This window comes from Vipera ursinii (genome assembly GCF_947247035.1).
Source record: "Vipera ursinii genome assembly, chromosome: 2".
In the NCBI taxonomy this organism is placed as follows: Eukaryota; Metazoa; Chordata; class Lepidosauria; order Squamata; family Viperidae; genus Vipera; species Vipera ursinii.
In genome coordinates this window covers 61988277-62003099 of record NC_139513.1, presented here as the reverse complement: position 1 = coordinate 62003099, position 14823 = coordinate 61988277, and the positions used below count along the sequence as shown (strand labels likewise).

Below are 14823 nucleotides of genomic sequence, written 5' to 3'. Positions count from 1 at the left end.
CCCTGAGTCCTTCGGGAGAAGGGCGGTATATAAATCAAATAAATAAATAAATAAATAAATATCTTTATTTTAGGAACACTCAATGACTTTTACATTTCTTGTCACATCTCCACCAGGAAAAAGAACATCTGAATAGGTTTTAATGAGTGAATATCTTTTCTGCACTAAGCTGAACTGCTTAATTCAAGGTTATCATAGTAACTGTATAAGTCAATGCATGTTAATTTGAGACTATATATTTCTTTTTAAAGGCTTAAACTGAAATAGTACCATTCTGTTGCTTCTGTTTAAAATAAATGACAAAAAACAACCAAATTAAGCTACCAGAAATTACAATATATATACATATACATAATTATATACATAATTTTATCTTAAACAGATCATCTGAACAATCACTTATGCCATTTTTTTAAAAAAGTAACTATATTCAACTGTGCTATTTCTGAGACTTATACATTTTCAATCAGTTGCTGTAACTTGCTGTGTCATACCTAAAAGCTTCAATGAGTCGTTCTACTTTCTGAGCTTCTCCTTGGACACGGATATGAGCTTGAAATTTCCTGAGAGCTTCATCCAGTTCCATAGCTGAGAAGTCCATTTCATCCACAACACAGCTGAAACAAAGAAAGCATTAATTTATCTTGGTTTATCCTAGCCAGTTTTCTTTTTGTAAATTTAACTGGTTTATAGGATAGGATAGGACAGGAAAGGATAGAATAGGATACGATAAGATGGGGTGGGGTGGGGTGGGGTGGAATAGAATAGAATAGAATAGAATAGAATAGAATAGAATAGAATAGAATAGAATAGAATAGAATAGAATAGAATAGAATAGAATAGAATAGAATAGAATAGAATAGAATAGGTTTATTGGTCACATAGGGAATTGTTATTTATATTGCCATTATATTTTGTCACACAACATGTCAGCAACAAATTCAGGGACTTCTCTGACATGAGCTGATGTCACTGATATTCCTCTGGATTGACTGTTATTAGGTTTTTGTTCTAAATGTAAACAAAAATGTAAGCAATTATAATAACAATGTTTAAAACTTGTATACCACCTGATTCCCAATAATTCTTGTAGGAACTGTACTGTCCTATTTCAGCCATTGGATAAGCAGAGCAGACATAGTTACATAAGTAATCAAAGCTCTAGTCTAGTCTAAAAGGGATGATTCAAATTCCAAATCTGGACAAAATTTAAACAATCAGCTGATTCAAGAGAGTGGGTCTGATTAGTATACAAAATATGAGTATTTCTAACATTGGCTTTGTCTCAGACAGAAAGCCTTATATAAAAAGATTCACTAACAATAAAATTGGCACATATCTAATGCAGTTCAGAATGCAAATCTATGCAGAACCAATAGTGTCTTCTGAGTAGATCAATACTCCTCAGTTAATTTTTTCTTGTAAATTCTGCAGTTTTAAATGTGCAAATCTTTTGATTCTCTGCATGAAGATACCATTGTTCCTGCAGGGTTTGAGTCTAAATCAGAATTTGGGCTGTACAGCCTGGATTCACGAGGCCCAGTTTTTCCCTGACAAGTAATGTTTACCCTTATTCAATGTATTGTTGCTTTCTAAGGTCTCTCTGAGTTCATTTTCTTCTGACATGGAATTTTCCTAAAATGCTGTAATTTGTATGAACCCACAACCACAATAAGGCAAATGGGAACCAATTTTTGAAGGAAAGGTGAAAACCTGCTTCTCCATCCATAACATGCCACTAAAGATACTGTCTGGATTGAATTTATCTTGATTATATCCTTAGCGTGGTGGGTGTGTGTTTGTGTGTGTGTGTGTGTCAACCATTAAACAATTAATGAAATACCTGATGTCAAATTAGTTTTTAATCTATTTCTGATTTACTATTTTGCACTTTAGTCATTGGAAAATTTTCCCTACAACCTAATTAGCTATGGTAGCAATACAAAAAATAAATAAAAGATGGTTAAATGAAAACTAAGCTAAGATGTAGCTATCATACTATAATGAAACTCAGCATTTTGAGTGGCATTTAATATCTAATTAATTTTGTTCTTTTTTAAAAAAAAATCTGACATTTACATGAAGGAAGAAAATATGAACCACTATAGCATGTGAATATTTTTCTGCTTTCTTGCGCTATATAAAGTCCAGAGCACAAAGTAACATGCTAAAATATAAGTGAATTAATACTGATTGATTTAAGTGCAGGTTGTGATGGTGTATTTAATTTAATGTTTTGGCTGTATTCCAGTGCTACTTTAAGTAGCTCAATCTCTACTGCATGGCTTAAAAGAAGAATAAAGTAATCAATGTTTAATCTGTAAAAGTTTGAATAAATAGAGCAACTATCAAGAAGTGGCATAAGAAATAATTTTCCTAATTTTTATGCAAAATATAAAAAGGTATCAGTATTTTTAGGTAGTCCAATTCCTGTACAAAATATTTCATTTGTTAGTTTTAAATAAGTTTTTCTAGCAGCATTTGAAACTACAGGCCACTGTTATAAATATAGAGCTTTGGAATAGAACTGAACTGAAATGTAGAGTTGTTTCCAGGATAGATTAAAGATCAGGGAAGATATTTTTAAGTACAGTTTGCTTCAGTATTCGGATGAATATGAAAAAATAGTCCGGGAAGAGCTCACAAGGGACTTGCATATAATATAAATTATGTTCCCCAATTACTGCATAAGAAGCTAAAATCTACTTAATTCAGCTCAGATGACTAGAGACGCTTCCATGCAACATTCTTGGCAAAAGTATGCAAGTGAGTTCATCACTGTCATCTTCTGGAATGGTTTTAGATTTTCCAGTTTACCCTACCATGGTGTTTATTAGTGGTCTCCGATTCAATTATATTTGACTATTCTTAGCTTCATAGTCCAGAAAATCATCTCATGGAGCCAACTACTACATTGTATACTTCTAAGATTTCAGATGACTATGAAGAGGCTCAGTAGATGCACAAAAAAAGCACAAGAGACAACATATTACCTGCTCATATCCTTTCAAGACCAAATGAACTTTTATTTTCCACAATGATGCTTCACTAAGTATTTGGCATATTCTTGCAGTCCTACTGGACTTGTCTGTTCTTGTGAAGTTAATCTACTGTATTTCTGGCTCTGTGTTAATGTATTTGAAACTAAGGCAAAACTGGTTCTTTCCTTTGAATCACTGTAATTCCACAAAACCTGTAGGTGTTTTTCCACTGATGGGGATTCTTACTTTATATCAGGGGTCTTCAAACTTGGCCCTTTTATGACTTTTGGACTTCAACTCCCAGAATTCCTCAGCCAGGCATGCTGGCTGAGGAATTCTGGGAGTTGAAGTCCACAAGTCATAAAAGGGCCAAGTTTGAAGACCCCTGCTTTATATCAATTTCTAGACTCAAGGAATCAGTATTATCTATTCTTATCAAGGAATAGGTTTTAAGTGTTTTAAAATCTGGTGCTTATCTACAATCATTGTTTAGAATGCAGCTTCTCCTATTCCATTTCCATAACAGATTGCAGCTCCTGGGAAAACATCTGGTTGCAAAAGGGCTGGCATGATATAATTTAATTTTTGCTGTTTCTGAGGCTCTCCTTCAAGCCAGAAGAATTGTTTTGCAGCCAATTAATCTTCTCTTAAACACACCACTCAGGTTTTTTTTTAACAACCTGGTAAATGAATACATTTAATGAATACATTTATTGAAAAGGTGGAGGGGATGTATGTTAGAATTGCATGTGCATGCACACTTTAGTGTTGTTACAGATCAGGAGCACCTTGGAAAAGGGCACTGACCGAATGTTCTTTGCACTTTCCCACTGATCAACAGGAGGGACGACTGTCTGATTCATGGTGCTGTTAGCATTTTGAGACTGGCAGCAAATATGGCTGATTAGCTCCAATCATTATATAAGGCACTGTTGACTTATATAATCATTTTTATAAAGAAAAACCATATTTTGCTTTAAAAAACAACAAATGTACCATTTGCAACTGAATGAACATGTGCCTATCTATTTTAAATAATCATAAATTTGGCTCAAAGGCCGATAGAGTTAGCAGAGGTGCTTTAATTAAAGAAAAAATACAACTAACTTTATTTTTAGTTGGAAACCACTTCTGTATTTTGTGCTTGAGGCAGAAAAATAATGAAACTTTGATTTGGGTTTTGCTGATTAGACAGGTGGTTGTTATAGAAATGGCTAGTATATATTACTATGTGAAAATAAAAGTTGAGGTTGCATGTTATTCTATGGGGCTAAAAAGAGTTGGAAGTCAATGCTTTTATTTTTCTTTCCTCTTTTAACCTACATTTCTTCCTCTTCTCTTTTTCCTCCCCTACTTTCCTATTTATTATTTTCATTTTTCTTTGTATTTTTTATTTCAGTAAACTCATAAAATTTGTAAAAAGTAATCATAAAGTGCAAAACAGCAAAACAAACAAACAAACCCTTTCTATACCTTTATCTGCATTAGTCCTGCTGAGCGGCATGCATGCATGTGATAGTAAATGGAACAATTTCTTCACCTTGATTTTAATTATTTTATTAATAAAATTTCTATACATTTATAAACTGCCAATCTCATTGTCTAAGTGATTTAGAGCAGGGTCCCCAAACTGTGGGCCACAGCCCACTACTGGGCCATGGTCACTTGGCCACTGTCGTCCCGCCCCAAGCATTCCACAGGCGCTAGTGTCGCCCTGCCACTGAGCAGGGCAGGACATGAAACCATGTCCCCTCTGGTTCACAGAAAAAGTGCTCTCCACGGAACCGGTCCCTAGTGCTCAAAAGGTTAGGGTCCTCTGATTTAGACATTTATACATAAAAGAAGAACAATTTCTTTTGACTTAAACAAAAGACACTCAGCATCACCTTTTTTTCTTTTAATGTAACACATAGTTAAATGTGTAACAAGAGTTTCATATATGTTACTTACTCTAAAACATCCCTGTTGAACTGCTTTTGTCGATTTCCCAGGAACTCTCCAATCATTTGTCTGCTGAGACCTTTTCTCTGCAACAGGAAATGGGCAACTCCAACAGGCGTATCTGGCACAAAGCCTCTGTCGATCAGGTACTGGATTCCTTTTTCTGGTTTTCTAAAGGGAAAAAATACAAATACAAGATTCCCTGTTTTGCTTTTTCCCCAGGCTCTGGGTTGTCCTAAAAGGCTTATAATCCAAACATTTCTGTTCAAACCTGTACACTGAAAGTAAGATTGTTTTCTTTTCTTTTTATTTGAGCTAAGCTGAGGAAATGCAGAGGTTGGGTGGAGGCAAAAAATTAAACAGGACTCAGCATTCCTTATCCACATACAGCTTTTACTGTAAATCAGAGCATCTCACTCATCTTATACATAAACAAATGCAACAACTTCCATAACCATATAGCCCTGCCAACCTCATGGTTATTTGCAACAGTCAAAGGAAAGGTGATAATTATCTCTTACGTTGTACAAGCCCACTCATACAATGTGAAAACTCTTTTGAATACCAAATACATTAAGTTTTCAAAATTGTTTTGAGCTTGAAGTTTTCTGCATTTTCTCTACCTATTTGGAAATTAGACAACTAAAGTCAAATGAATATTCTAGCCAAAGTAATTCTTCCATTGTCTGAAAAGTGCATAGTAGGCTTTAAAGTGTATCTGTGTTATCAATTATCTGGTATGATCCATTAAAGGTATGTTTCACCTTGAAATTATCATAATAACTTCAGCAGTCAACATTATATCGTAAAAGCGAGCTGTGATCTCATGTAAATTTGCAAAATTCTGAGAAACTCATATCCCCTAAAATATATAAAAACCATTAATTCTAATTGTTTACATCTCATCTTTACATCAATATTTAATTAACATGAGTAATTAAATCAAAAATCTGTTTTGTACATAAGCAACAATTACAACAATAAAGAACCAGAAAAACTTTTGTATAATATTTTTACCCCTAAATAAACATTTTTCTTTTAAATATTTTCCTATCTATATATCTTTATCAATTAAAAAAAATACAAAGTTGTGATAAACAAATAAAAATCTGAAAAAAGAAAAAGCTCAGGAAAGTAAAAGGGTGAAAGTGCAAGACAGAAAGAAGAAAAGAAAAATGACTTCTGACTTTCTTTAGTACCAGTGTAAGTTAAAAAATACATGTAACTCTTACTCAAACACTTAACATTCATCTACATTGTTTCCATAATCCCACCTAAGTCTACTGATCAAATCCCCAAATCAACTTTTCATTCCTTTCAGTTTCTGACAAAAAATTCAAAAATGTTTTTCAAGTAGAAATAAAATTTGTCAAAATCTTCTCTTCCATCAAGCTGTCACTTTCACCATCTCCTCTATTTCTACCAGCTTCACCATTCATTCATCCATTGTAGGTATTCGTAAGTCTTCCATCTTTGACCATATAAATGTCTTGCTGTTGTTATAACATATAAAAACAAGGTTCTGTAAGATGTTTCCCTTTGTATGTCCATTAAGCCCAAAAGAAAGACCCTTGATTTCAATTGTATATTAACTTTTAAAATTTTATACATCAAAGTACATACTTGGTCCCAATATTTTCTAGCTTTGTGACATGTGCACCAAAGATGAAAATAATCACCTCAGTTCCCTCAAGTCTAAGTACATTTCCAACAAATATTTTAAATTCCCTTACATATTTTTGACATTTTATCCGATGACATGTACCGACAATCTATAAAATTATCTTCAAAATTATAATTAAATGTAAATTTCAACCCTTTCTTCATGTACTATTCCATTAGACCAACTTTGTATTATATCTCAAATATTTTTGTCTATTTTATACACAATCTTTAACTTGTTTGTCTTCTATTTTAATTTTTAACAAAAGCTTACACATCTTGGCAATAATATGATCATCATTTATACAGAGCTCTAGATCCAATTCAGTTTTACCTCTATCTTCTCTTTTAACACCTTTGTAGATATAGAAATACCCTTTATGTTAGAGACAGTGAACATGAGGAATGATCCAAAGGGAGATTCATATTCAGCTGATTTGAACTCAGATTTCTTCTATCAGTACTATCCTATTATGTTTTGCAATATTATTTTTAGAATAGGATAATTTTTACTAGTATACCAAAATCCATCATCAGAAGGAACGGAAAAATGGTGTCTCAAGGAGAAAACAGACAGCAAAAGGTTCTGGCAGGGATTTGACCTTTAAGAAAAGACTGACTTTGGTTTTGATTAGTCTGCCCATTAGTCACCACAAGAGACTGCAAAAGAAGATTATTCCATTATATACCATGAATTATGCTTATTATTATCACACGGTATATGTGTACAATGTAAATTCAAAAAGTGGAAACATGTTTACACTGTATTATGCAGGAATAAAAAAAATCACTTCTGGATCTAATTAGAATGTATCTTAGGAACTCAAACAAAGGAATTCAAATAGCAGCTTAGTGCTCATTTTTCCTTGCTGGAAAAACTGGATATCTTAAATGAAATGGAAGAATGTTCAATCTTCATGTTCAATATGATTATAAATCATCTAATCTTAAATGACTTGCTGCATGAATTTGTTTACTTTTATGAAGAAATATATTTAAGAGTAGCTGTGAATTGGGCAAAAGAGGATTTTAGCTGTGAGCTGCAGCTTACGAAAGCTAATTTTTAATAAAATATATTAGTTGGAAACATTGCAACCAGACTCCGAGTTTTGGCTATTATAAACTAATATGGGTCTCTTCCTACAATATCTTGATGGGTGAGATGTTATTACTATGATCAGTATCACTGATAACAAAATTAGTTATATCATTTTAAAATATATATTTTATAACATTCTTTTTCAATATAAAACATTTGATTGATAAGCTCTAAGATTTCAAAATTTGGGGTAGTCTACAAATGGCTAAATGTATCAATATTTTAAAACACTATTTTTAGAAAATTTATCTTTTCCAAACACCACAAGTTTAACAAATGTTACAAAGTATCATGTGAATAAAACATTAAGGAATATGGAAGAAATACTGAACTTTCCCAGAAAAATAAAAGGGAACAGACAAAAATCAAAAATTATATTTATTAGCACAATGTCAGTCTTCCAAAATAGTGATTAAAATGCATTTGAACAGAAAATCAATTAATTGCTACAAGAAAAGGGAGAAGATCCACAGCCACAGTAGTTTGCTGGGTAAAAGTTTTAGTTATGTAAATGAGACACATGAAAGAAGATAAAAAGGACAGATACACCTGTAACGCAAGGCAAAGATTTTTTTCACGGTGTTATACACTTCGAAATAATGTATTGTAGAAAAACAGTTTATGTGCAAAACCACCTTAGTAGTAGTTCTTGACAGGCTTATGCAAATAATATTGTATATGATGCTAAGTGATGAAGATAATAGCCTAATCCAATTTCAAATGAAATAAAGAAGCAATATAATTCACATCAACATTTATGAGACAAAAACACTTTTGACTTATGAAATGAAGATATGCAGATTGTGACAGATTACCATTCATATGATCTATTATCCATTCTATTTTAAAGAGATACAGACAAAACATGATCTGCTAACCTTATCATAACTGGCCAACACATGATCCAAAGACTGTAATGCTGTTTCCCTCCCTAAAACTAAAAGCTTTAAGTGAAAAAATAAGACCTTTTATTTACTGCTATGTCACAGCAGGTGGTACCACCTAGTCCAGACATGTCAAACTCACGTCACGTGACGTCGCATGACATATCAGAACTTCTTCCCCATTGGTGGCAATGGGGTGGGCACCGTTTCCTCGTGACGCATCCGGCCCACGGGCTGGCAGTTTGACACCCCTGACCTAGTCAATCTTGGCTAGTCTAAAAAGTTAAACAGGGATAGAACAGGGGATGGGGTAGGAGTACCACATCAATTCTGATATTTATAAAGGTACATCATGCATTTGAATATCTTTTTCAAGGCTTTCATAGCTGCTCTACCAAGTGTTAGTCCGCACTGTATTTCTTGATTGGTTGTTCTTTTACTGTTGATCGTCGATGGTTGATACTAAAAGGCAGAATTTTTCCACCAGTTCAATATCTTCATTTTCACTTCTAAGGCTGGTTGTCGTTGTCATTAATTTGTTCTATATATTTAATTTTAGATCCATTTTTCATTGTATGCCTTTATTACTAGGGCTTGCAGAATCTTTGCATTTTCAGTAATCAAGGCAATGTCATCACCTTAGTGAGTATAGAGTTTTATCTCATTCCTTTGCCAAACTGAAGTCAGTGTTTTTCACTATGTTCTGGTTGTACTGCAACTGTCTGACCTCTATACAAATTTCTGATGAGAATAACGAGATGTTCTGTGATTCCCATTTTTTCTGACCACTGAGTTTCAAATAATAAGGGTAGCTTATAAAATTGTAGGGAACCTCAGCAAAAAGCCATTTGTTGAGCCCCCTCCAATGTCCATGAGCTGTGCCGGTAAGCAGCAGCAGTGAGCAGCGGGGAATCTAAACTTAACAGAGGGCTTGAAGCATTATACTGCTAAGTTTGTAAGCTGCCCTGAGTCTTCAGAGAAGGGCGGGATATAAATGGAATTAAAATAAAAAATAAATAAAAATTATAGTTCCATGGCACTGTGAGATATTTAAAATAATAGTTTCTCAGCACTCCTCTGGGGGTGTCCGATGTTCAATGACAATCACACAGAAGAAAGAGAAAAGGCCCGAAGACTATTTGTACATCTTCTAAAACAGAATGGCTGGTAAGTAGAAAGACTGTATTACTTGACAAAACAAGACTTTTTTTTAATCCTGAAATGCAGATGTTCAAACTCTGGAATAAGCAAGGTTTATAGATGAAACCAGTGATGGGATTCAGCCGGTTCGCACCACTTCAGCAGAACCAGTAGCTAATTTTTTGTTGCCTAGGCCCAGAACGGACTTCCGGAAGTGGCATTCACATAGAGAACTGGTTGTTCACATATTTGAATCCCACCACTGGGCAAAACGAGGGAAAACCGTCTGCTTCTCAGTTGAAAATGTAGCTCATGCATTATTATTAAATCTTATTCAGCTGAAGATACCACTTTATTGAAGCAATATATAGCTCGGTCCAACATCAGTTCAGTCTCTTTCCCCGCTTTTCTTTTTGGGATGGGGTAGATGTTGAATAAAAATTGATAAAGTCATAGTACTAGTAATCAACATTGTGCAGATAGTAATATTTTAACCATAATGGTATTTAGAACTCCCTAAAATTAAATAGAACTATTAACATAAATAGTTTTTAAAATTGTTAAAATTTTATAAAAATCATCAATTCTCACAAAGACTGAACAAAAAAGCCAAATTCTTGTAGCAGATTATGACACATTTGTATAAGATTGTGTGAGTTTTCTTGCCCAAGTGATTTCTAGGAAAGATTACTTAAATCTCATCAATATTTTTTCCAAGTTTCAGATAATTTGGGAGGGAAATTTGAGTCATGTAAAACGTTGCAGAAGGATCTATCTGGATTAGACTTTTCAATGCATAAAATAATACATAAACTGGTAACTACAGTACCATCCTGGTATGTTATTACTATAATACAGACAACCACAAGCAGAATGTGGCTATAACTCCTCTATCCCAGCAATGATATTGGAAGACACACTAGTTCTAGTACTAGAATTAATACATAGCCAATATAACCAGCACTGTAAACAGCTATCTGAAGCTATGGAAAATCTCCAGATATGTAAATTCCAGATCCCTGAACTGCTTTATCAGAATGCCAGTGCTAAAAAATTTGGAATACAAATTCAGAGTTTTGGAGAGGGCCCAAGATAGGGAAGATGGTGTTAAAATGTAATCCTTCTTTAAAGTATTTAAGTTCTATCAAGATCTGCATGGGCAAAGAAACAAAAGAGGACAATCACCATCCCCTTCTTACTATAATCAAATAGGAAGATTGACACCCCTGGTACATGGAACTGGTCAAAATCTGTTTTAGAGATCTGTAATCATGAGTTACTGTAATATTCAAAGTTAGATAAACTGACACAACCGATTGCACAAAGCATTGCACAGTAAATAGTCTTTTGCACTTGGTGAGATGCATGTTTGAAGGCTATCATGGTTATCAACTGTTTACTCTGATTATACATATAGTGTTTTAGATTCAATATATTGATTATAATTCTCTTGTTTTTATTTCTTCTTTATCTCATTGATACAATATCACTGTTTGCCTCTTGCTTTTTGTTCCTCATTTTTAAAGTGATTTTTTTAAATAACTGCCTCTATTTTTCCAAAGAAGCCCAGCTATGCTGAATTCCAAAGAATAAGAAATGCAAAATAACACATTATATGTGTTAATCTAACAATTGTATAACTGTGTCAACTATCAAGCTCTTTTATTTCTGGTCAGCATTTCACAATCCTGGTCACTGATGAAGGCACTGAAATGATGACATTTTGCTGAATCGTAACCCAGATATCTCTTTGAGCAAATAATTTGCCTAAAATGTTTCCTATGAGAAAGGCATGGGCCTGATAGGCTAGGAATGATATAATAATTTCAGTTTCCAGGGTTTTCTCAATGAAAGAGACTTTTTCAACATTTGGGAACATTTACATACTTTCTTTATATGGTTATAAAAAGAACTCTTGATTCTGGCACCCTTCTTAAAAAAAGAACCCGTCCTTCCATTCATCTGTAGCTTGAATCCATCCATGGCCTAAAAAAGCCTTATTCCTTTTTATGATTTTTGATTATTTAAATGTAAAAGGAAGTATTGTTACTTATGTTGCTGTTGTTGAGTAATATGTAAGGCACATATAAATAAGACAATTTTATTTATTCATTTGGCTTATATGTTGACCTTGAGTATCTTTTAAGTAACAACATGTAATTAAAATATAAAAATCAGAAATATAAACAGTAAGGCCCTAATCTGTTTTCCATTTGGGCAGCAATATCTTCAATATCACAAATGCTTTTCTGAACAGCCATATTTTAAGGTTCTTTGAAAATGGTATCGTTTAGACTTCCAACTGAGAGCCATGGCAAACTACATGTCTTAATAATGGGACAGTGTTATTATGATGGAGAAGATAGCTTGATGCAGAATCCAAGCCACCAATATCTCCCTGGAGTAAGAAAAAATCTTTGGGGAACCCTGTACAGCTATTCTTCAAGAGTAAACTGCAGGAATTGCTGTTTTACATTATCTTATAGGTTGAATGATTGGGAGTTGAGGAGATGAAAGTGAACCCATCTTTGCTCAGTCATCAATGCATACTTTTTTAGGGACATTAAACCCAACTAGGTTTTAATACTTTGGATTTCTGCTTTTTTCAATTCGTTTAGAAAAATTAAGATCTTTCAGAACAGCAAGTTATACTGCATTTACCAGTTGTTGTCTTCTCTTTAGAGAAAGAACATTTAATATAGTTTAAACACTTTTGAAAAAATATTATTTTCTGTATTAAACAGCAAAAGGGTGCTTAGAATATAGATTTCAGAAACAAAAGAAGAACAAGATATTCTGGATAAGTTTAAAATTAATCTGAATGTGTATATAAACCAGGACTAGGGGTGACATGATAGCAGTGTTCCAATATCTCAGGGCTTGCCACAAAGAAGAGGGAGTCAAGCTATTCTCCAAAGCACCTGAAGGCAGGACAAGAAGCAACAGATGGAAACTAATCAAGGAGAGAAGCAACCTAGAACTAAGGAGAAACTTCCTGACAGTTAGAACAACTAATCAGTGGAACAACCTACCTCCAGAAGCTGTGAATGCTCCAACACTGGAAGTTTTTAAGAAGAGACTGGACAGCCATTTATCAGAAATGGTATATATAGGGTTTCCTGCCTGAGCAGAAGGTTGGACTAGAAGACCTCCAAGGTGCCTTCCAATTCTATTATTGTTATTTTTAAATGTGGCAAGTAATGAGAAGGATGCAGAAAATGTATTGGACTTTCAAATGAAGGAGGCTGATGATGCAATGTTTAAAGGAGATATATAACTATCAAACCAGAAAAGAGTTGTTATCAGTAATTATCTTTGCTGGAAATCTGCTAAAGTTTTCAAGAAATTTTTGAGACGTTCCACACACACACACACACAAAAAGAACAAATGCATCTTACTGAATCTACAAAATAGATTTGCTAAATTCTATTTGGGGTGGTGGGGAAGTTTAAAGAAAAAATGCCAGGAAATAGGGATGTTTGGATGTCTGTGAGTATTTGTCATAGATTTTAATGAAATTGTTAGCTTGGCTATTGGGATAACATTCGTTATTCAAGAATAATTAAGTGGGAAAAAAATAAAAATACTTTATATTAAATGTAAGGTTGTATAAGTACATAAAAACCCACCCACCCCAAAACACAAGTAAATTTATAGTGAATTCTAATTAATTTATTGTCCAGACTACTAAAAAATCTGTACAGTATTTCAGAAATAATGAGGAAAAGGTGCTTCGGAATCTGGAGAAATATACATGCAGAATGTGTTGGTGATCATTTAAAGTACTTGAATTTAGTTTAAGGATCACATGGCTGTCTGCTCTAAGAACAGCTGCAGCATTTTGGAAAAGATACTGCTACTTTAAAGAATTAAGACACAGTTACCACATCTGTGCTCTACATGCTCTAAAGCAGGGGTGTCAAACTGCTGGCCCGCAGGTCGGATGCGTCACGCTAAAACTGCACCCAGCAATGGGAAAAAAAATTACAATACATCGCAACACATCACGTGATGTCACAAGTTTGACACCTGTGTTCTAAAAATTTTTTTGGATTTTTTTTTATCTGAAGCATTGCACAGCTTTACATTGAAAAAGGCAATCTTGGAACACACAGGAACAAAAATATTCAGCTCAAGATGAAGAGATTATAACATCTCAAATTTATAACCATGTTAATGAAGGTCAAAGTTGTTTAAAGCTTTAGCTTATCAATTTATGAGCAAAAATAGTATTATGGAGGGTTTAAACATATGTACATTCATATATATAGCTGTATAGAATAATACATTGTTTCATACAGTATTGTAATAGTTTGCTTTCCTCATACCCTAATCACTTCAGGATGGTATTCATTCTTGCACGCCAACTAAAATTTAGTATAGAATGCAGCCCTGAGATTTGGAGCTCATTAGATTATTTGTTTCAAGTAACATGTAGAGGAAGGTGCAGGCTGCTCAATTGGTTATCCCACTTTAATATTGTGCAGCATGGGTCAAATTTAAATGAGTATCAAAAGTATGCAAGTCAGCATAAATAAATATATGAAGTCCAAACTTTCCACTGTGATTCACCAAACTGCATGTTTTGAATTCATACTTGTCTGCCCTATTCCTGGAATATATATTATTCAGCATTAGTTGGAAAAATGAGGAAACCAACTAGACAAGAAAGCTGAATTGGAAAAAGTGAGCTAAAATGTCTCATGAAGCAGCAAGCTAAGTTATTGCAAAGAATTCCCAGTCTATTTTTTTTCAAAATTACCTTGTCCTTGTTGTTAACAAAAAAGCATGTTTTCTTCTGCATTATCAGTTGAGCAAAACAATTCTAACAGTTCATGAAAGTCAACCCTCCTTTGAAGGAACATTATTTTAGGATCTAATATTCATTAACAATCTCACACTGTCAAGATACCAAGTGATAGAACTTCTGATAATCCCTCAAAGGTTCTCCTTATTTATTTGTACAAACTTTTTTTTGTGAAACTACAAAATACATGTACTGAGGACTGTAATAAATATTGATTTTGTACTGATGTCAAAACAAAATAAATCAGCAAACACGGGATTACATGAAGATCTACAGAGTTTGAGACAGAGAAAATCTTATATTAGAAT

At 33.6% G+C, this 14823-nt stretch overlaps 1 protein-coding gene across 8 annotated transcripts in view; it reads right to left on the bottom strand.

The window, feature by feature from the left end:
• Positions 1 to 14823, bottom strand: part of IQSEC1 (IQ motif and Sec7 domain ArfGEF 1) — a 309585-nt gene that overhangs the window by 29421 nt on the left and 265341 nt on the right. For all 8 annotated transcript variants that reach the window (XM_083351704.1, XM_083351706.1, XM_083351705.1 and 5 more), the window contains 2 exons: positions 4932 to 5093; positions 495 to 617 (listed from right to left, as the gene is read on the bottom strand). In XM_083351704.1, coding sequence (XP_083207830.1) covers positions 495 to 617; positions 4932 to 5093 — 285 coding nt within the window. The remainder of the gene's footprint in view (positions 1 to 494; positions 618 to 4931; positions 5094 to 14823) is intronic.